At 40.3% G+C, this 24,960-nt stretch overlaps 1 protein-coding gene across 7 annotated transcripts in view; it reads right to left on the minus strand.

Moving 5' to 3' along the window:
- Nucleotides 1-24,960, minus strand: part of rerea (arginine-glutamic acid dipeptide (RE) repeats a) — a 509,606-nt gene that overhangs the window by 360,729 nt on the left and 123,917 nt on the right. For all 7 annotated transcript variants that reach the window (XM_055659600.1, XM_055659606.1, XM_055659605.1 and 4 more), the window contains exon 2: nt 13,848-14,293. In XM_055659600.1, the coding sequence (XP_055515575.1) occupies nt 13,848-14,148 (301 nt within the window). In that variant the 5' untranslated portion in view covers nt 14,149-14,293. The remainder of the gene's footprint in view (nt 1-13,847; nt 14,294-24,960) is intronic.

Here is a 24,960-nt window from a genome sequence, read left to right on the forward strand (position 1 = left end):
AGAGGGATCTTGGGGGCCAAGTGCATAACTCTCTCAAAACGGCAATGCAAGTAGTAGAGTGGTAAGGAAGGCACGTGGTATGCTTACCATCATTGTTCAGGACAATGAAGACATGTTGCAGCATGATAGGACTTTGGTAAGCCCGCATTTGGAGTATCGTGCACACAGAGAGTGATGGATGCCTGGAAAGCGATGCCAAGGTTGGTGGTTGAGGCAGATACGATAGGGGTATTTATAAGGTTTTTAAATAGGCACATGGCTATGTAGAGGATGGAGGAGTATGGATCGCATGCAGGCAGAGGATATTTAAATTGTCATCGTGTTCGGCACAAACATGGTGGGCCGAAAGGTCTGTTCCTGTGGTGCACCGTTCTATGTGCTATGCTTTAAGATCTATCCCATTTAATAATACATGAATGGCATTGGAGGATGATGGAGGTTTGGTGAAATATGAGAGTACGTTTACAGAAGAAGACGTGTGGCATTTGCCATCTGGAAACACCCAGGGTCTGTGTACGTGCATGCCAACGGAAGGAAGTGTTTGCTCATGCTGGCAGCAACAATGCACATACGGAGTTAGTAATTGTGCATAAGTACATGTGTACATGCAGCTGTAGATAATTTTTTTTGCTTCAATGTTAAGCTGCTAATATTATTAAAATGTTCCAATTCCATTGGTGCATTTGCAACGATTTATTTTACAAATAGTTTCTTTTGTTCTCTAATTTTAGAATCACTTGCCCTAATGTTCCCATCTTCCTCTTTATCTAATTTTAAAATCATTTCAAAACCATTTCCTCTTTGCTTCTTGCTTATTTTAACCTCTACATACGATTCTAATTTCAATATCAGCCGCGATGACACTGTGCCAGACACAGGAAAGCTTTGTGTTATACACAAATACGATTTATGTTCAATAGAACCAATCAATCTGATGCATGTCCCTGGAGGGGCTTTGTTACCTACAGGAGACAATTAAAGGGACAGTGCGCAAATGTACCAGAGATTGAATAAATAATTTAAAACCCACTTTGAAAGCGGAGCAAAATCATGCAATTATGCAGATTCAAACGGGCACATCTCCGCAGCTGGTCAATACGCAAACGTATTGAACGGAAATACAAAGCAGTCGTGCGTAATCAGAAACTGAAAAGGATTTCTTTTTATTAAGAAACACGACACATTAGTTGCAAAGTGAGACAGTTTAAACCCGCACAGCAGTGGTTATTACTAGGACATGACCTGCTGATTCATCAATGACCTTGCTGGTAAATGTCAGCATATCCAAACTGTGCAGGCGTTATTTGCCTGTTTATACGGAAGTCCAGGACTTCCCAAACACGTTGTCAAATGAAGTTCCAGGCTTACAATAAGACAGAGGAGAGACGTGGGAGGATGTCGGGGTGGGGAGGCAAAACATTATTTGCCTCTTAAATCATGTATAGGGTTAAGCCATCACAGGATTTACAGTGCCATTGTCTGCAAAAGAGCCGTAGTTCTACGGCACATTAAACCAGGAAAGCTTTTATTTTAATGATTTGGTTTACTGTAATGTTTTCAATTATTTTTTTCCCTCCACATGCATACCATTTTCAAAATAGATGGCTGGGTATTTCAGGCATTTCAAATTTGCATAACTCCTGATTTTTTAATTGTTTACTTCATTTTTAACAGTCAAGTCATTCTGGGAACTGGGAATTAGCTAGCAATTGAAGTTTTCAGAGGTGATTTGCTAATGATGCTCCCTCAGCAAGTTGCTGGCTGCCCGACGGCCACCATTGCAGCCTAGAATGCATCAAACTAACAAAGTAGGGCATCGGTATTCATGTCCGAAAGATGGGAGCACCCAATAATTCCAGTCAGCTGGCCCAGGCCTGTAAATCTGGCCTGATGTACAAAATGTCCAACCTGGGGAGCAATGGATGAAGACCATCATCAAAACAGCTTTGTGTGAGAAAGTACTGCAGATGCTAATTTACACGGTAGACACATAATGTTGGAGTAGCTCAGCAGGGCAGGCTGCATCTCGGGTGAGAAGGAATGGGAGACGTTTCGGGTCAAGACCCTTCTTCAGATTTGCAGACCAAAACAGCTTTTACATCCTCAGGAAATCCCAAAGCGATTAACACCAATTCCTTGCAGCCCGTGTAAAACTGTATTTTCTCCAGCAGCATATTTGACGAATGCTACTATCCAGAAAAGGCAATTTGATAACTGTCAGATCATCTGTTTTCTTTTAGTTGCCTTGTTGGAGTGATATGCAGAATCCGTCTTTAGAGATCTTTTATATCCACCCAACAGTTGGCAGGTCTCCGATAAAAAACAACTGCATATCTTCAGTGCTGCATTGGAGATGAGGTAAAGATATTTCTGCACATATCTCCGGTGTAGAACTGACTGACAAACCTTCTGATCTATCAATTTATCAACGGGCAGCACTTGATTTCCCCTTTCTGTTCATTTCAGCACCACGTCAGGCCAGGAAAGCCTTGCTTCTCATCACACTCAACTTAAATACCCTACTGAATGTCATCAAAAGTTGTTAATTTTCTTGCCGACAACATCCTCTAAAAAAAGTTTACAACTTCTCTGAAAGGAAACCTGCAAGCAAACCACAGCAACCACATATACAGAAACTGACTGAAAGCTTTTTTAAAATAAAGAGACTATTGAGTTAACGGCTATCCAATAAAGAGCAACCATATTTCTGTCAACTCATACCTACTTTCTGCTGTTTAAGAAGGAACTGCAGATGCTGGAAAATCGAAGGTACACAAAAATGCAGTAGAAACTCAGCGGGTGCAGCAGCATCTATGGAGCGAAGGAAATAGGCAACGTTTCGGGCCGAAACGTTGCCTATTTCCTTCGCTCCATAGATGCTGCTGCACCCGCTGAGTTTCTCCAGCCTTTTTGTGTACCTCCTACTTTCTGCTGGTTTTTGTACTGGTTGAGCATTGTCAAGTATATTGAGATACAAGCTATGAAAAGCTTTTGTTTGCGTGTTATCCAATCAAATACAAACACTTGAATACAATGAAGCCAACACAAATACAACAAGTAGAGCAAAGAGAAAAATATCAGAGTGCAAAACATAGTTACTCAGTGATGTAGCGTGGCAGCTCCAAAGATGAAATCCACTGTCAGCAATGAGGTAGGTTTGAAAACCGGGACTAGCTTTAAAGATGGAAAACCATTTCCAATGGGAAAACTTACTTTAATTATAGAGTTATAAACTTGTACAGGGCAGAAATGGGGCCTTCGGCCCACCGTGTCCATGACAACCTTCTTGCCCCATCTACGCAAACACTGTTTACCAACATTAGAACCGTATGCTTCTTTGCCTTGCCCATTTAAGTACGGTATCTATTAAAATGTCTGTTAAACATAGTAATTGTATCCAAATTCACCACCTCCACTAGCAGCATGTTCAAGATATCAAACATACTCCATCTAAAAATAACTTGTCCCTGAGATACTCACCTTAAAACTATACCCTTGGTTTTAATACTTCTACTGTCGGGGAGGGGGGAACTAAAGTCTTCAAATCTACCAACATCCTGATGAATCTGATCCTGATGAGGGATCCCAACCCAAAACGTCGACCATCCCTTCGCCACCAAAGATACTGCTTGATCCAGAGTTCTTCCAGGAGATTGGTTTATGCTCCAGATTCCAACATCTGCACTTTCTCCAGCACAATCATATCCTTCCTACAGTGTGGTGATCAGAACTGACCCCACAATATACCAAGAGCAGCCTACCCTGTGTCTTGTAAAGTTCTAACATTTTCAGATCCTTCCTGGGATGGTTGGTGCAACAGGCCAGGAGTAATTTGCAATTGAGTATCCCCACCCCAATCATTAACCCCTGCCCCAATCCGTTTATTTTTCCCTCTGGGATGCAAACTAACTTAAACCAATAGGTCAGAGGTCAGGTGAATGGAGTCCATTGAGTAAAGGATAATTTTTTTATAATGAAATCAAATCTAAAAATATATATTTTTAAACATGGTATGGTTTGGGTAGCATCCAAGGAGTGCAAAGTTGAAACTGGCTTCAGAAGTAGTGGATATAGATTGGTTAAAGATGACCTAGATTAATTATAAATTCTGAAATGTGTTCAATTATGGTATTCATTTTGAAGCTGAACTATATCATCATCAAAGAACAAGCCCTGTGGACAAGATAACATCACCCAATAAATAATCACAGGAAAGGTGACAAAGAAGGCTTGCATTATTACCAAAATAAAAATGTAAGCATGACATCCTTAAATACTACATTAGCTACACTGAAGAACAGCTTCATTATGTTAACCTCTGGGGTATCTTAACTACAGAGCAGACTTCATCCAAGCCTTAAATTACAAAATGCAATGAACAAAACCAAACAAGCATGTTGTTTACGGCATTGCAATGTATATCTTGTACAGCTTGATGATATTGTATCTAAAGTTATGTGATTAAATATTTTCAGCACAGTATTTTGACATTTAAGTAGTTAAGACGTTTTGTGGGCTAACTGAAGAGGGCAAGAACATTAAATCTTCCAATATGCTTCCATTTTACAGTTCAAATGGCACAGCTAATTGAAGAGGTTGGAGCTAAAGACTGAGAATTGTATTTTAAAGACACCAGAGACATACAGCAGAACTCTACAAAGAAATAGATCTGGGCGAGTTAAAAACTAGATGCAGACATGCATTCGCCCATTATTAGCGTAATGCATTTATTTATTCTTCAACAAAAAAAAATATTTCAGCTGTTCTTCGCTATTAGGTTTAATTTAGAAATGGCAATTAGTTTAAAAATATGAATGCTTCTGGTGAAAGATCAGACAAGTTATTTACTGTGGGAACTTTACATCTATGTTCACATATATTTTACAACTTAGAGGTGTCTAAGAAAACAGCCCAATCAAATTTAAATTACAATTTACTGAAAGAAACAATGTTCCTTATGAACAATCATCTCACCAGTTCGGATTACACAGGGGAAATCTACCAAATGAAGGCTTCTGATATCAATTACCTCTATATGCTCTCACAATCATTGATGAACTGATTTAATTGAGCAGGAGTCAACATTTTCAATCAATGTCCATCAGTGGAACAGATAATTGTATAGCAGAATCCCAATTTAAAAAAAACTTTTATTGAGAGACTTACAATACATGCCATGAAATATGCCAATGCCTGTGCAATCTAAAAGACACACCTAACAGAAGAGGCAACATAGTGGTTTACAAGAGGCATGAACTACAGGAGGCATGCCCCGGGAGTCCTCAACATGAGGTTGGACCCCATTAATTCTCAAGACTTCTGGTCAAATGTGGTCAAGGAAGTCTCCTCCATTTTGAACCTTTGGAAGAACTTTGAAAATTGCAAGGGCTTAGAACAGGTGTTCTGCATAGGGGATAGGACGCATGACTGAGCAGATGGCGTGCCACATCTATCACGTGTTCACATAGATCCCACCCTTTCGAGGACGCCACCCAGAGCACTCGCCCCTAGGTACGGGCGCTCACGAACATGGTGTACCTACGGACCATTGCCTTGACTCTGTCCAGAAGGCGGTGGCTCAAATACACTCACTCGTCCCCAGCCTATTGACAACTCTGACCCCGACAGTGAAGCCCAGACACAGAAGATACGCGGCCGTGCCTGTGGCTTTGCGCAGGATGCGGGACAGCCAGAGCTCGGCACCTCCGCCAACGCAGCCCGCCTTGCGTCCTTCAGCCGCCGCAGCCTCGGACCAGGTAACGGAGATGATGGAAGTCTGCGGACTGGATGATTACAAAAAAGAAAATCCGCCTGCGGGCCTGATGATTTCGGGTTACGGGCCGCATTCGGCCCGAGGGCCGTAGGTTGCCAACCCCTGAGGCAACCCATTAGAACATGATCTGCATGACAGGCTTCAACGTTTATCAACAAAAGTAGCTTGGTTACATTACCAATGGCAAAGCTAACTGAACCCTGAAGAAAGGCACAAAATGTTGGAGTAACTCAGCCAGACAGTCAGCCAAAAAGGAATGGGTGACGTTTTGGGTCGAGACCCTTCTTCAGACCCTGAAGGACACAGTTGCCAAATTATATTGGCAGAAGGTAGGGTGAACCAAGACAAGACACAATAGACTGGGTTGCGCCGCCAGCAGTTGCTGCCTCGCCAACAGTCCATCTATCCTTTTTTCTTTTTTTGTTATTTTTAGTATGTATTAACATCAAGTGTTCCTTGGTTTGTTTTATGTGAGGGGTAGGAGTGGGGGGGTTGGGGGAGATGCAATTTTTTTCCATATAGTATCTCCGTCTGCACATTGTGGAGTTGACGGCCTTTCCAAGAGACCAACGGGTGCTCCAAACCGCGGGAGTCTGCGGGACTTTAACATCGTGAAGAACGCTGTCTCTGGTAATAAGAGGCCGACTCAGGAGCTCCATGCCGCGGAGAGAATTTCAACCGCGGCATGGAGCTTTATTGAACTTTATTACCTTCCATCACAGTGAGGAATGTGGAATCTACTGTGGTGGATGTTTATATTAACATTTATGTGGTTGTGTGTCTTGTTGCTTTTCACTTAGTATTGCTGTATGGCAACTCAAATTTCACTGTACCTTAATTGGTACATGTGACAATAAACTGACCTTGAAACCTTGAACGTGGTGCAAAACAGAACAAAATGTCACCTGTGGAGGGAATGGACAGGTAACATTTTGGGTCAGACTCCAGCCTCTGCATTTCTTTGTACCTCTAAATTATGACATAAAACTACTTAACCTTGTCCTCACCATGTGTGGCTGATGCATGTTTACAATCACATTGATAAAAATGATCACTGTAAAGATTCCTTGTGGAAACAAAATCTCTGAATCACACAGGATATTTCCCCAACATATTATATGACACTGTAATCGTGTAATTGGATAAAACAAACTTGGCAGCTGAAAACTGGGCTGCAATGTGGCACTGTGGACAATCAAGGGCAGCAATCACACCAGTACAATCTGTCATCTTCTGGTCTGGCATACTCCTCACTCTATCGTTACCGTCAGGCCACAGAATCAACTATTTTTCCAATTCGAGTAGAAAAGCATCAAATGCCTTTGCAAATGAGGTGACAATCTGGTGAAGATGCATGGCACGCTAAGCAGTAAAATCAACATGCCAAAGACTACATTAAACAACCTCGTATCCAATGGATCCAAAATTCTGCAACCCCGCCACATTTAGTTGTGAATGGGGCTAGATAATCTAACATGTACAACAACCACAGAGCAAAACATAAGTGTTAATGTCAAGTCTGAGGCATTTACATGCGCTCAGTCAGAGTGCCAGGTCAATAACCCATCTCAAGGTCCTCTTGAGAACCCCAAAATTATTCATCGCAAAATTCAAGAAATGACTGGGAAAATATATGCAGTACAAGCCAAGAGATCACTCAACATCTCAACTATGGTCCTTATGCACCCTAGAGTAAGCTACAGCTCTAGCCAACTCAGTTCTGTTAAAACAGACATCTATCTGGAAAAAGCAATCGGCATCATCTGATTCATCAATAATCTTCCTTCTATCCCATCATCAGAAGGATATTTGCTGATGATCTTACACAACATATGATTCTATTTTAAACTGCTCAGCCAGTGAAGCAGTCCAGATCCCCCAAAATAGAAGATTCACAAACCATTTTCTAATTATGCTGATGCAGGATACAAGACACAGAGAGAAATTTATAAAAAAACATTACCTCCAAAATCTTACAAAATTCATTCCCTTTTCTGACTAGAGATCCAAGACGTGATCTGAGAAGGCCGAAATTCTTTGCATGCTTAATTTGTTCTTCAAACGGAATAATAGTTGCTCAATGTGTACATTTTAGCCATACAAAACAATTTTAACAGTTGCTGCATACAGCTGCTTCTGGAAGTGGCAAAATTGTGACTCTACAGAAAAAATGTCAGAGTCCAAATCATGATTTATTAATTTTTTCTCCTGGGTATATATAGGATAAGCATTCCGGCTATGTTTGACCATAGTAATTTGGAGAGCCCTTTAGTGATTCATGTTTATCTTGTCGGGTCATGCTTGCTCCTTGGATTAAGGTGACCTAATAAGATGGCATATAGTGGTATAAATGCCTTTGTGCACTTTCCCTTTCAGACAATGAATTCACTTCCACGAGGTAGATTTTCATCCATCAAGTATAGATGTTAACCAATGAAATAGCCCAAGTGGTCAGCCATTTTTGCAGTACAATACAAGGTTCACTGATTGCTCAATGATTGCCATTTCGTTGTCAACTAGATTTCTGTAACTCATGTGAAATTAGTGCATTTTGTACTCAGCTGCTAATATTAAGATGACAATCAAATATTCACTGTTATTTTAAATGTGTATTCAGCCTGAAAACAACCTATATTCACTCTGCAACAATTGCATCCGCTGCTCTAGGTGTCAGCTGCTCAACATCGGTGAGACCAAGTGTAGGCTTGGTGATCGTTTCGCCCAACACCTCCACTCGGTTCGCCTGGTGGCCCAGCACTTCAACTCCCCCTCCCATTCCGAATCCGACCTTTCTGTCCTGGACCTCCTCCGCGGCCAGAGTGAGTCCCACCGCAAATTGGAGGAGCAGTACCTCATATTTCGCTTGGGCAGTTTACACCCCAGCGGTATGAACATTGACTCCTCCAATTTCAGGTAATCCTTGCTTTCTCCCTCCTTTCCCCTCCCCTTCCCAGCTCTCCCACAGCCTACCGTCTCCGCCTCTTCCTTTCTTCTTCCCTCCCCTCCCCCCTCCCCCCCAAAATCAATTTGAAGAAGGGTCTCGATCCGAAGTCACCTATTGCTTCGGTCCATAGATGCTGCCTCACCTGCTGAGTTTCTCCAGCATTTTTGTCTACCTTAGATTTTTCCAGCATCTGCAGTTCTTTCTTACACATTCAGCTTGAAAAGATCATTTCCAATCAAGTCAATGCAAACATTAAACCTTATAGGTGGGATAATTTGAGTTGATAATGGAAAGCATTTCGCTTGAGACACAATGACATTTCATTAAAATTTTACGATTTCACCGCTGCTTTTCCAGTCATATTAATACCAATCAGCAAAGCCAACTGATAACAACATGGAAGATAAAACCCTTGTACACGGAGGCCTACTGCTGACTTCCCTCTGGAATGCGACATCCCTGAACAAAATCATAGAGAAGATTCACCAGAGGATAGTTGTTCAAATGTAGTGACAATCCCAAAATAAATAAACGATTAAATAATGAAATAAAGATGACTAAAGTGTTTAACCACTTCGACCAGCGTTTCTCATCTGGTGATCCCTGTAACGTTAGTGTTCCGCAAGAGGTCGTTAGGGGTTCAGAGAGAAATAGTGATAAATAGGCTAATCATATGTAAATGCATTTGAGTAATTTTTGGGTTTAATTTCATATTCATAATTTTATTATACATGTACAGCATATTCTTGGAAAATTCTTGTTTTTTATAATAAAGTCTTCAACCTGTTATATAATTTAAAAGTATAATAATCATAGGGAATATATTTAGCGACATCTATACGGCGCCAGTGTGAAACGGCCTTTAGTGGGCAGTGGACAGGAGCTGTACATGACGGATTTGGTTATCATCATGACTCATTTATGATGTTGGTTATTTATGTTTATTTTTTGTGTGAATTAAAACCTCCTCATGAGGTCTCTTGAACAAGCAGTTTGATTTCAGTTATTTTTTTGCAGTCAATAAACTTAAACCAGTTATCAGAAAAATATTATATTTGCCTTATGAACTTTAAGTTTATGAAAGAAAGAAAGAGATTAATAAAGGTATATAATAGTTTTTATGTAGGGGTTCCCTGAGACATGAAAATTATTTCAAGGGCTCCGCAAGGGTGAGAAACGCTAACTAACACAATTGTCAGGATCAAGGGCGGCTTGCTTCCATTCTTTATTTTCTAATATAGTTGAAAAGTAATGGGTTGTTTGGGATGGTGTGAACCCCTTCCACTATAAGTGCATGGCCTCCATGTGTTCTCATCAAAGAGACTGGGGATATTCGGTGTTTTCCACCTTGAGTGGTTAGAGACCAGAGATTCCCTTGTCAGAGGTGATCATTCTTTTTCATGGAGTCTTTGAGAACATCCTCAAAGTGCATTCTCCACCTGGAAATGCCTTGTCCTTATGGAGCTGGGGCTAGAGTGCTTGTTCTGGGAATGTGGTTAGACACATCATACAAATCAAACCACTGGAAATTTCATCCAAACTCCCAATATCTCCAAATCTATTCACAGGATACGCTAACTAACGTCAGAATCCTTTTCTGGCCAAATTCCCAGTAACAAGTTTTAGATTACACTCAGCTGCTTCTGATGAGCATATCACGTTGTTTGCACAACAATCCAAGACTCTTGAAACAGGCACCCAACTTTGAGTTCCATCACAGTTACCATTTAGGAGGACGGAGGACACAGTTCAAGGATGTTCTCGAGGTTTCCCTGCATAGGTTAACATCCTCACAAACTCCTGAGAATCCTGGTCCATGTTGACCAAGCCAGAGAAGGTACTGGGAAAAAGAAAATCAAGTCTGTTTGTCAGGAGCATGAAGAAGTCCAATGCTCTACCTTCCATACTACTTCCCACCTGCCCCAGCGGTAGTCACCTCAGAATTGAAATGACAGAAATGTATTCTGCAGACCAAGGGATTAAGTAGTAGCCTTATCCTGCCAATGGATTTTGAGACATTTACAGAAATAAATGATGACACTTTTGCTTCCAAACTTGTAGTCCACCTAACAGAAGGGTAAAGAACACTCCTGCTTGGTAGATCACAAGCTTAGGGTTAGATTTTTGGTCTTAAAACACTTTTCTCCACAATCAACAAAAAAGGCTGCACATATGCATTGGAGACATAGATGATTGCGCCATTAGGTAACCCTCCCCACCAACTCTTTAAACTGGCATTTTCCCTCTGCTATTTCAGTCTAAGTGAAGGGTCGTGGCCCAAAACATCGACTAGCCATTTCTCTTCACAGATGCTGACAAATAAACGTATCTTGTATCTTGTCCAACCTTCTAAGTTGTTCCATTGCTCTCCTTTTTTCGCTGCAGATGCCAGCATTTCTAGTCCCTCGTGCCTGCCTCAACAACTTGTGCCTTTGACACACCAGAACCAGTCATGGTTCAATTTACAGCATTTAACATGACAGAAGGTACCGAGAAAGTAACTAGCTGCAGCAATTTGGGTGTTGCATGTATCTTACAATTGATCAATGCCAAACAACAACTTATCTTGACTTGCTGCTTCATTGGTATCGGAACACTCCAATTCATTTGCACAGATGCTGGTATGTAAAGTCCGCGTATTGGAGTTAAAATGGATTGACAAAATGTTAGAGCTATTCGTTCTTATCAACTTTAAGAGCTGGGTGCCATCAGCTGAATATGACTTTACTACACCTGACACCTCCAAAACCTGATCCATGTGGTTAAACACTAACCTAATTAGCACAGGGCTAAAAACATGTTTCTTTGTTTATCTCATTCCCTTGACCGAAGACCCCTTTAAGCATATGCCATTACTCCAAAATATAGTTTATAAACTTCCTCTTTTTTGTAAATGATCATGGTCTTATGATCTCTACAGTTAAGCATGTTAAAATGTGAGCAAGGGAAAATAAATGTGGATGCCATTGGTATTTGCTGCACTGTGAATCAAAGCGACAGCCAATCAAACGAGCTTGCAAGGTGCATAAATCTCCTCTCATGGCACCATCACTGTAACTGTAAGTAAACCGGCTTCAACTTTTCCATTTTTTCTTATTTTTTCTTAGCTTTCCATTTTGTCTTTCCATTTATTGTTACTGACAGCCGTCTGCGCTGGCGATCACGACTTGTTGCTGTATTTCAGCATGCATTGGAGATATCTATTTCTAGGAGTATTTATAATACCCAGCCAGTATTGAAACAGCAACAGGTCACAGACAGACAGCACTACAATCAAGAACATAGAGCTTTGTTGAGTATTAGCACTTTAACCATTTGCAATTCACAGGACTTCTCCAAATAAAAAACAGAAAATGCTGGGAAGCATCACATCAGGCAGTATCTGTGGAGAAAAATACCCTTTACAATTCTCATCAATGACCTTTCACCAGAAGGTTCTCAATTGATTGAGATACTTTCTAAATTAAAGTCTGCTATGGATGTAATGGGAGCCCGGGTGTTATTTCTAAACTTCCTTTGGTGTTTAAAGTTTTTAAACAGTACCATATAATTTCAGAACAACATGCATAAATCTGTCCTTGCTGTAGGATACAAGTCAAGGCCCTTATCAAAGGCAATAACCTGCAGCTTTTGATTACAGTGCATCTGTTCCAATGAAAATATGCGAGAACTGCAGAATAAGAAAACTCTGCCGTTAACACGATTACTCATTGCAAACAAAAAAAGAAACCCTAAAAAGTAACCATCATGTTTTTTCTAAACTCAAACCTGGGAGCAGCAGGACCATTGATGAAACATTCGGTGTCTGTAAGCTAAATCAGGCAGTCCCACCTCTCCCCCACCACACCTAATTCTTGGCTAACATTTCTTGTGGAAAGGGGCAGATGGATGTGCACTAAATTATGCTCAGCTATGACAATTCCTAAAGCCAAATTAGCTGATTATTCCTTATTTAAAATAGAAACTTAGAAGCATCGCAAAAGGTATTTTCTATCCTTTCCCATCACAAGAACATTACTTCAGAAGTATAAAACTAGGGGGAAAAATGCTTCAACAAATTTGACTCCTTGACGCCACTGATGTAGATCCACAGCTTACAGATAATTGATATTTACTCAGAGACACAGGTTCAATAGTGGGGAAAAACATGAATTTCATACCAGTGAATGGAATTAACCTAGTTGTTCAGGGAGTTTGAAGAAGTTTATTCTGCATTTAGCTGTGCTATCACAACTGTGCAATTTATTTTATGAATTCTGACCCATGTTGCTTCTGTTATTACTCCAATGAGCAAATAACTCAAAAATATTTTAAAATATGGAACTATCATCTTAAAAACGCAACATACTTTTTTTCCCACAATAAACTTAAAACAATTTAGCAGACAGGAAAAGGAAAAATGTTTGCATCAAGCATGCCAGGGAAAAAAATCAGTTTCAAGCAAAAAATATCAATCCTCTTTACATGACTGAATTTGAAATTAATATGGTCATAGAGTCATACAGTGTGAAAATTGGCCCCGGCCTAATTTGCCCACACCGACCCAACATGTCCTAGGTAGACAAGTCCCACCTACCTCCGTTTGGGCCATATCCCTCTAAACCTGTCCTATCCATGTACCTGTCTAAATGTTTCTTAAATGTTGCGAAAGTACCTGTAAAAGATCTCTGGCCCTATCTCTTCATGTGCCATCAAAATGTGATGTAGTACGATTTGCTGATGTTCAGCCAAATGACAATTTACTGTATTATGTTTTAAGACTGCTTGAGGAAAACTAATCGTCGATTGTCATTGAATCATTATATACTGCAAAGTTTTGAGATTCAAATTTCAAAATAATTGATTAAATTGCAAATAATTGTCAATTATTACATCTGTGGCAAAATCATTATTACATGTCACTGCAGGGGGCAGAGTCATCATCACAGCTATTATTAAAGTAACATAGCCGCATCTCACAGGCTTAAAGCCATAAAGTTAAATTCAGGCATTCAAATGACCATCAAAGCTTGATTATCCAACATTTATTGTGTAATCTGAACCCCTTGACAGCACTGCCCCTTTAAGCTTGGCATTCATTGATGTCTTTTTAAATACCATATGGAAAATCAATCATGAAATACTACTTGCCTCCAGGCCTGTAGACAACATCGTCCTCTGTTACAAATGAAGTTATATCACCAGTCTCTGCTCTCTCGTAGCGTGATTTCTTTTTAGGCGGTTTCTTTATTTTTGATTTCTTTCCAGCATCCTCATTTGTCGCACTGTCTTTGTCATTTTCTTCATCTTCCGTATGGTCACTTTCAGCATAATTCTTGGCACCTCCTTCCAAAGTACAACTGCGCCGTGGCCTAGAATGTTCGCTCTCCCGTTTATCTCTTCTATCTCTCTCCTTATCCCGATCGCGATCTCGCTCTTTATCTGCTGTCATGATTCGCCACGTTCCTTCCTCTGTCCTCTCACGGCTTGGCCTCCGTGAAAGGTAGACAGTAAGCCTGGGCTTCAGTCTTCTGAATTTGATGCTCAACTCCAGAAAAAATCCTGCCACTCCAATAACCCCAGAATGTTAGGAACGGCTAGAAAAGAAAGAGAGACACAGATTACAAAATTATGTCCACAGTGCATTTGATAATATTTGCTTAGCCAGGGTGATTAGTTGAAGTAGCATTGAAAAAATGTAGATGCTACCAAACCAGAAGATGTGCCTTTGTGGCATTATATCTTAAAAACATTTAAGTTAACAGCTTTGATTTTCTCTCACACCAAGTAACTATCAGCCGTAAGAAAGGTTTGGATCAATCATACTTATACAATGATACCCAATAGACATTCTGCCTTTCCCTTCCTCTGTATTGATAAATAAAATACATCACTTTCTTTCAGCTGCAATACTGACAAAGATTAAAACTCAGCAGACTAAAAGGCAAAAAGGTGTCGTCCAATATTCCATTGTATCAACTATCTGCAGTACCACATTGCTAATGAGACCAATCCTGTCATTGATCGTTTCTGTAAATTTATGTATTGATTTAGTTATTTACATCCGTCCCAATTCCAACTAGGCTAAAATATGATCTGGAGGTCTATTTGATTCCGTGTCACACAAAATAAGTGGAGGAAAAGAGAGCTTGGTTTCAATAATGTTTCAGATCAATAGTGCTGCGCTGTCACTTATGCTTAAAGTCAGCTTGGTAACATTGTTGCCTGACTTGGTAGGTAATGGGTTCAAGTGTCATTCCAGGACATCCCATTGGTGCATCACATTGTCAGAAATGTCACACTCTGGAGGACAAGTTAAACAAGATTTTCTTGAGAGCATTAAAAATTCCATGGAATTTTTCCAACATTCTACCCACAAACAAACACCAATTAGATTGACTAGTTTTCTCGCAACTGCTTGTGGAACACTGCAAAATATAAAATGGCTGCTACATTTATCAGCATGACAATTCTCATTTCCAAAATAATTAATTGAAAGTGAAGCGTTATTGAACTTTAGACAAAGATGCAATAAGTGAAGCCAAAGAAAATGTTTTTGTATGCTCTTATAAAGGAATGAACTAGATGTTTGAAATCTCTTGACTGAATCAGCCAGCTTTTTCAAGCTGAATGTAGTAATCTAGTGTTTGTGCAATCCTGTCTTACATAAGAATGGGATCCTTGGTAAAGGAACATAACTAGAAGATAAGGGCCAGACATTTAAAACTAAGGTATGTTGGAATTTCTTCTCAGATAGAGTGGCGAATCTTAAGAATTCTCTGCCTTGGCAGATGGTGGAAGCTGGATCAACAGAAGTATTTAAGGTGAAGGTGGATAAATATTTAATAAATCAACGACTGGTGAGGTGTGGAGAAATGGCCAAAGTTGATCAGCCATGATCATATTAAACAGCAAGGCAGGCTTGAAGGGCCTGTCGGCCTACTATTTTCTTGTTATACTCACTGTTATACAATCATTCTGAATGCGTTTTAAAAACTCTGATTGAAAACTGCTTCTGTTGATTATAGAAACTGTCGTTTGAAGCTGAATAACTGTAAGTTGCTGCATAAAGTTAACTAGAATTTCAATACATTAGGGTTTTCCCCTAAAAAAAAGAGGAAACTGACAGTTAAAGAGTTGTATAACACAAATACCAGGATATTTACTGATCCCATTTGTCATGATTCTATTTTATCCCTTATCACCTCGCCTGCAATTCCTGAAAAAATCTACTTTTTTGCTGGAAAGCAATTTCATGGAAAAGGCATGTTCCATAATGAAAGCCAAACACTGACGACATCACAACTTTCCATGCATGCGAAAATGCTGTCCTTACCATTATTACATAATAAGGTCTATTAATTCAACAGCAAAACTGCAAGGTTTGGATTTCTACATGGAATGCAAAGATCAGATTACATTGCTTGAACAATAACTTGGTAGAATTTTCTGAATGGTATGGAATGTGGAGACATTCTGGTTAACATTCTGAGTTGAACAAATTAATTCCATAAGTTACGTTTCAAAAATATCTAAAAATAAAAATCAGAAATGTATCTTGTAAAACTTCCATAAGTGTTTTTAGTCACATTTCTACATAATGTTTATGTTTATAAACCTATTTTCACATTATGCGTCTGTATTATTACAGCATTTGTATAAAGGTTAAATATAAATGTTTTGTACATCCAACCATGGAAACAACTTTGTTATGCATTTTAAGTATTTCAATATGTACTGGCTGTTGAGCATAAACAAACAAAATATACTGGGATGAATAAACGTGTGCTTTATTAGTTAAAGATGCATGAAAACTCTTCCAGAGCCTTTGCACCAGATATGGAAAGTAATGACATCTGACACGTATAAAGTAATTTCACGATTTATATAGATGTAATCACATGGGAGGTATGCCTGTGCCGCTACTTTCGTAGAAGTTTAAAGAGATGCAACATGTCTCCGAATATGCTAACAAATTTCTAATAATGTATGGTCAAAATTATCCCGTCTGGTTACATCATAGCCTGATATGACAGGTCCAACACAGAGGAACACAAGAGTCTGTGGAGTGACAAACACAGCCCAGTCCACCACAGGCACAGTCCTCCTCTCCATCGATAGCATCTACGTGATGTGCCATCGATCATCAATGATCCCCAGCAATGCCCTCTTCTCACTGCAACCATTGGGCAGGAGGAACAGAAACCTCAAGTCCCACACTACCATGTTCAGGAACTGCTACTTTCAAATAGCCATCAGGTTTTGAACTAACCGGCACAGCCGTAATCCTACTTCAACAATATAACACTATGGTCGACCTCTTGCACAATTGCAAATGTTTTTTTTCGAATTATGTTTTGGACTAGACTTTTTTGCAGTCTTCTTATCGTTATAAATTTTGTGTAATTTATATATAATTTGTTGTAGTTTGCTTGTCTGAATTCAAGTGCCCGTGATGCTGCTGCAAAAAGTATTTTTCATTGTACCTGTACCTCACTGTGCTTGAGCATATTACAATCAACCTGACTTGATTTAGTTATGCTTCACTAGACAGTGCTATCTTCTTATTAGAGCTACATTGGACTGGAACGCCCCTCATACATTTTGACCAGCTATTTCAATATATGAGATATTGTTTAAACAAACATTTTCCACAAATACATCCCTTTCACGAGCTCAGGAATAGTAGTGATCCATTTACTGTGCAGCAATTTTAAATGTCAAGAACTGGAATGTAAATGCAACTAAGTGACTCTAGGATTCAGTTTCATATTACATTTACTTCACTTATGTGACTAGATGCACAATTACACTGGCCTGGAGTTTCCTGGCTGCGTCGATGTTCCGACACATGCCATTTCTCCATCTCCTAAATCTACACTTAGGGTGGAGCTGATAAATCCGTAGCTAAGTAGTCCATAAAGCTGGTTCTATTGTTATCAGTAAAGCTCATGCCCTCGTAGCCATGAATGGTTACCCAGAGAAATGCTCTGACAGATAGCTGAGCTTCGTACAAGGCTTACCAGCTGTCCAAACAATCAAGGATGATGACTATCTGTTCATGTCTCTGACATACACAGATATTAAAAACTATTAATAATCTTGCAAAATGGACAATATTTAGAAACTCAACCAGTTAAGAGTTTAAAAAAATGAAATAGATGTGTTAATTTAATTAATTGAAAACCCCATTAATTACCTGTAACTTGCCTCTCCACTCCGTCCCACTCCATAGAAATAAATGAAGCTGTTGAACATGCCCACTCACCCCAGAAAAATAGACAAGGTGCTGGAGTAACTCAGTGGTCGGGCAATATCTCTGGAGAATATGGATAGGCAAATTTTCGGGTTGGGACCCTTCGATCCAAAACATTGCCTATCTATGTTCTCCAGAGATGCCGTCTGACCTGTGGAGTTACTTTACTAATTTGTCGTCTTTGTAAACTAGCAGTTCCTTGTGCCTATATCCCACTGAACACAGCCTCAGAGTACATTTACTGGCATTAGTTCAAGACTTTTGCACTACACTACTGAAAAACAAGTATTCCAAAGTTGTTACAGAGAATTGAATGAAATGGCTGCAGAGAGAGTGGACTCATTGGTTGAAATTTATCAAAAATTACTAAATTCCAGGAGGAAGATTAGAAAACACCCAATGTGACTCCTTGTTCAAAAAAGGGAAGAAGAAAGAATAGCACTGTTGGCCGGGAGGTTTAGCACCCATTGTTGGCAAGGTGCAAGAATAAAATAGGGAATAACTAATTGTTTTAGAAAGCTTAATATAATCAAACTTTGTCAACATGTGGACAGGGCAAGATGATAAAGGAAAAACCTGATTAGGTAGTACATTTAGATTTTCATAATTCATTTGAAAAGGTGCCTCGGAGTCAGAGACAAGGGTTCGATCATGACTATGGGCATTGTACGGAGTTAGTACGTTTTCCCAATGACCACATGCGTTTTCTCTGGGTGCTCCAGTTTCCCCCCCACATTCCAAAGATGTGCAGGTTTGTAGGTTACTTGGCTTCTGCAAATTGTCTCTAATGTGTAGGATAGAACTAGTGTACGGGTGATCGCTGGTCAGCGTGGACTTGTTTCCATGCTGTACCACTAAACTCATGATGTGAGTGCATAAATAAAACCTCGTGGTATTAAAAGAAGTGAATTGGCATGAAATGAAAACTGACTGTCGCGCAGAAAACTGAATTGGAAGATATGTTGTTTTTTCAGCCAGGAAGGAGTATCTCAAGGTTCACTACTTGGTCTTCAAATGATTACTACTTACATTAGCAATCTAGAGGGAACAAAATACAAGGCTTTCAAGTTGCAGATGATATGAAAGGAGGTGGATAAGTACGTTGTGATGAGGACATTGTGATTCTGCAACAGGATATAGATAGATTGATTGCTTAGCTGCAAACCAGGCAAATAGAATTTAATGTAGAGGAGTAGGCCATTCGGCCCTTCAAGCCAGCACCGCCATTCAATATGATCATGGCTGATCATCCAAAATCAGTACCTCGTTCCGGCTTTACCCCATATCCCTTGATTCCGTTAGCCCCAAGAGCTAAATCTAACTCTCTTGAAAAGATCCAGTGAATTGCCGTCCACTTGCTTCTGTGGCAGAGAATTCCACAGATTCACATTTCTTTGGGCGAAACAGTGTTTCCTCATCTCAGTTCTAAATGGCCTACCCCTCATTCTTAAACTGTGACCACTGGTTCTGGACTCTCCCAACATCAGGAATATTTTTCCTGCATCTACCCTGTCCAATCCTCTAAGAATTGTATATGTTTCTATAACATCCCCTCTCATCCTAAATTCCAGTGAATACAAGCCCAGTCGACCCATTCTTTCACCATATGTCAGTCCCGCCATCCCGGGAATTAACCTGGTGAACCTACGCCGAACACCCTCAATAGCAATAATGTCCTTCCTCAAATTAGGAGACCAAAATTGCACATGATACTCCAGGTGCAGTCTCACCAGGGTCCTGTGCAACTGCAGTAGGACCTTGCTCCTAAATTCAAATCCTCTCGCAACGAAGGACAATGTGCTTCACTGCCTGCTGTACTATGCTTATTTTCCGTGACTGATGTACAAACACAGCCAGAGAAGTACAAGGTCATGCATTTCGGTGGGAAGAAAAGGCAGATTATCCAAATGGAAAGAGACTACATATTAATGAAGTGCAAAGAAAGTTATGAGTTCTAGTACATGAATCACAAAAAAATTAGCAGTCAGGTCCAAGAAATAGTTAAGGCGCCAAACAGTATTTTGGCTATTTCCCCAACAGACCAGAGTTTAAAAATAGGGAGGTTTTGTTTCAAATGTCGATTGTTGGTGAGGCTACATTGGAGTACTGCACACACTTTTGGTCCCCTTATGTATCAAAACGATACAGAAGCATTTGAATAATCCAAAAGAGATTTACTAGGCTAATTCCTGGAATGAGACCGTTAACTAACAAGGAGGTCTAGACAGTTTGGGTCAGTATTCATTGGTGTTTGAACATATAAGATCCTACAGGTACAGCTTGATAGTGTGGATGTTGAGATGTTTCCACCATTGTGAGAGACTTGAACATGGGGGGCATCGTTGCAAGATGAAGGGCTGGTCATGTGAAACAGTAGCATGTAGAAATTTCATCCCTCACAGTTATGAATCTCTGGAATTTGCTCCCAGAAAAAGTAGAGACTGGACCATTAGAAATAGTAAACGTGGAGATAGATAAATAATTGAAGCATGGCCAATTATTGAGAGATCAGCCATGATCATTTTGAATGGTGGCGTACCAAAGAGGGGTCTGATGGCCTTCTTCTGCTCTTATTTTCTTGCGTTCTTGCATCCGGACCTTTTAAATTGACAATAGTACCTTGCAACATGACAATGAGCTAGGGAAATAATCCTATCTGTCGAACTATGATTCTCCTCACAAAAATATAGGCCGTGCATTTTGTTAATCGGGATATCCCATACCAGAATCAGCACCTAAGGGGTGTTAGAATTTTTACATTTGCTTTTTAACAACAACCCTATCATCAAAATTGAAAAATCATGTAAGGTACATATTTGCATTATTCATGTTTAAAGTCAAGTCAAGTCAAGTCAAGTCAAGTTTATTTGTCACATACACATACGAGATGTGCAGTGAAATGAAAGTGGCAATGCTCACGGAACAACAAAACAACCAAACAAATTATAAACACAATCATAACACACATATTATTTTACGTAATAAATAATAGAAGGAAAAACGTTCTGTACAGTTAGTCCCTGGTGAGAAAGGCGTTTACAGTCCGAATTGCCTCTGGGAAGAAGCTCCTTCTCAGCCTCTCCGTTCTCACTGCATGGCAACGGAGGCGTTTGCCTGACCGCAGCGGCTGGAACAGTCTGTTGCAGGGGTGGAAGAGGTCTCTCATAATTTTGTTTGCTCTGGAGTTGCACCTCTTGTTGTATAGTTCCTGCAGGGGGGTGAGTGAAGTTCCCATAGTGCGTTCGGCCGAACGCACTACTCTCTGCAGAGCCTTCTTGTCCTTGGCAGAGCAATTCCCAAACCAGATGGTAATGTTCCCGGACAAGATGCTTTCCACTGCTGCTGCGTAGAAGCACTGGAGGATCCTCAGAGACACTCTGAATTTCCGCAATTGCCTGAGGTGGTAAAGGCGCTGCCTTGCCTTACTCACCAGTGCTGAGGCGTGTGATGACCATGTCATATCCTCAGAGATGTGGACTCCCAGATATTTAAAACAGTTCACCCTATCCACAGGATCACCATTTATACTCAATGGAGTGTACGTCCTCGGATGATGTGCCCTCCTAAAGTCCATGATCAGCTCCTTCGTTTTTTTGATGTTCAAGAGGAGGCTGTTCTCCTGGCACCAGAGTGCTAGATCAGCCACCTCCTCCCGGTAGGCCCTCTCATCGTTGTCTGAGATCAGGCCCACCACCACAGTGTCATCAGCAAACTTAATTATTGAATTGGTGCTGAACCTAGCCACACAGTCATGTGTGTACAGGGAGTACAATAGGGGGCTGAGGACGCAACCCTGGGGCGATCCTGTGCTCAGGGTGAGGGACTTCGATGTGTTCCCTCCCATCTTGACTACCTGGGGCCTGGCGGTGAGAAAGTCCAGGATCCAGGCACACAGGGAGGTGTTGAGCCCCAATTCCAGTAGCTTCCCGGCCAGTCTGGAGCGATATGGGCCAAACGCAAACAAGTGGGACTAGCTTAGTTAGGGCATCTTGGTCTGCATAGATCAGTCGGGCTGAAGGGCCTGCTTCAGTGCTGCATGACTCTATGACTCAAAGCTGTGTTATTAAACATATCCCCCCCCCCCCCCCCCCCCCCATCTCCCACAACTCTGTTAGGCCATATGAAGAGGTTAAACCAATTCACCAACTCTGGGAAATAAATTGATAAGAGCATTTTTACAGCTGGATCCAAAAGACACCTTGCTGAATTGTCATCCTCTCTCAAGCCAAGTTTACTCTTTCAGGAAATGTTAATTACAGACAGCAATCACGCCTGAGAATATGTAACACTCTAATTTTGGACTTACAAAATGCAAACAATGTAATTAAAATACTCGCGATAGATGGATTTCAATTTGTGAAAATCATTGCGTTTAAAGCATCAACTCACCCATCTGGAAGTTAAATGCAAGGACACGTTGCAACAATAACCAAGAAAAATATATAAAGTGATGTCCGTTTTTTTTGTGATTAGGTGCATATTCATTGGAATCAGATTTAAAATGGCTGTGCCAAGCAGTGTTTAGAGAAGTCTGATCTTTTCATTAATTTTAATGATCCACTAGGGTAGTCAAGTTTCCAGTGAATATTACTGTCTGGCAGACTATCCTCTGGCAGCTGGCAGTGTCGTCAAACATAATCCAGACCGATTTGATCTGAATCTCTCACAATCTTGGCAGGTTCACTAAAACTAATCATCCTTGCTTAACGCAGTGTTGCATATTTTACGAACACTTTGTCATAGGATTGCCTGGAAGAAATGTCTAAGGCCTGTTAAATGACACCGCAATGAAGTGAAGTAGTATTCAAATATCCCCAAATATTTCTTAGCACGAGGCAGTGAAGCTGATGAAACAAAAGGTCTGGAACAATTGAAAAGCACCAATATGAACAGATACCACTCGAGTGAATAATTTTGCAGAACTATTCATTTTCGTTAATCTGTTACTCTTTTCTTTGTAGCCATATAGCCACAGAAGAATATGTTCCGTTTATCCATGTCTTCAGAGATAAATGGTGCAATGAAAAGAAACCAAGTATTATTACCAACCAAATGCTATTCTTTCCACAATACAGTTCTGATGAAAGGCTGATGATTTGAAATGTTAACTTGACTTCCTGCTCCAGCAATTCTGCTCCTATGCTTTCTGTTACTGTCCTAGCAATCTGGTACATCAATTGTCATGCATTGGCAAAAATGGATTGCAAGATTGTTTATTATACTTTTGCAACTGGAGGAAGTTTATTTAAAAATTAACTATGAAAAGGAGGCTCTGTTCTGTGCTGAAAATAGTAACGATTACTTAGGGGAGAGGCGAAAAGGGAGAGGGAGCAAACAAACAAAGACCAGTTGACCTAATGTCAGTTTTAGAAAAAAAAAAAATCTAGAATCAGTTAAGGATGTAGAAACAAGCTATAGCACTCAGCCATATGATTCAGCAAACTCAATGACAGGTTTATCGAAAGAAAATTGTTTGGCAAATGCGATTGAGTTTTTGGACACGTAACTAGCAGGGTAACTAAATGGGAAAGCAGAGGATGTGGTGTCTCTGGACTTAAAGGCAACAATTGATAAGATACCACATAAAATGTTGTGCACAAGATAAGGGTTTGTGTGGGTTGGGGTTGCACATTGGCAGAGTGGATAGAGTAGTGGGTAAAGGACAAAAACAGGAATGAACCAATCTTTTTCAAATTATCAGACGGTTACAAGAGTGGCGCAACAGGAATCAGTACTGGACTGTCAGCTGATCACAATCTACATTAACGGATCAGTCAAGACGACAGGCCCATAACGTATTCAAGATCCAGGGACATGCAAAGCTATCCGGAAACATGAGCTGTGAGAAGGATGCAATGAATCTGGAAAAGGATATGGACAGGTTGAGCAAGTCAGCACATGCTGGAAAATGTGAGATTATTCGCTTCAGTAGTGGAAAAATAAGTTTTGTTTTAATTGGTGAGAAAAACGTCAATGATGCTCACGGAGAGCATAATGGATCAGTTGTGAAATGCAGAAGCTAAACATACAAGCGCAGCAAGCAGTTAGGAAGGCAGTTGCAAATAATGCTTCCTTGCGAGTTGTAGTACGAGAAAATGAAAATTATGAGCAAGTGCACAGGGTTTTGGCAAGGTCACAACTGGAATAATAAACGGTTTTTGATACTATACATGAGAAGGAATAGACTTTCTTTGAGGATAGTGAATGATTACTGGAATAAACTACAGTTCAATGAGGAGCAGCTTTAAGATGATGTGCTATGCTCACTAAAATACAGAAACTAAACACAAGTACAGCAGGCAAGTACATGAAGGCAAATGGTAAATTGTTCTTCTAAATTGGTATATAGTAAACTTTTTTCACACAGAGAGTGGTGAATCTCTGGAACTCTCTGCCACAGAGGGTAGTTGAGGCCAGTTCATTGGCTATATTTAAGAGGGAGTTAGATGTGGCCCTTGTGGCTAAGGGGATCAGAGGGTATGGAGAGAAGGCAGGTACGGAATACTGAGTTGGATGATCAGCCATGATCATATTGAATGGCGGTGCAGGCTCGTAGGGCCGAATGGCCTACTCCTGCACCTAATTTCTATGTTTCTATGTTTCTAATATGAGGTAATCTCACTTGTACAAGTGTGCTCAGAAGCCGTTTACTTAAGTAAGAAATCCTAGACCTCCGAACCAATGTCCCAAGATGAGGGCAGATGAAGAGAAATGTCTTCACTCGGATAGTTGCAATTCTTTGGAGTTTTCTAACCAGGCAGCTATGCCTGCTCAGTACTAGAGTATGACTGAGATTAATGGATAACTGGATGCAAGGAAATAAATGGACCCAGCAGGAAAATTGAGGTAAAAGATTAGCCCAGATCTTGATGAATTGCATTGCAAGCTCTAAATACTGTATGGGGTCCTCATAACATAACAGCCTCATAGAATCACACTGCAAAGAGCCATGGACCACCGAGTCCACGCCAACTATCAGGCACCCACTGATATAATCCCATTTTATTC

This window comes from Leucoraja erinacea, chromosome 30 (assembly GCF_028641065.1).
Source record: "Leucoraja erinacea ecotype New England chromosome 30, Leri_hhj_1, whole genome shotgun sequence".
Lineage (NCBI taxonomy): Eukaryota > Metazoa > Chordata > Chondrichthyes > Rajiformes > Rajidae > Leucoraja > Leucoraja erinaceus.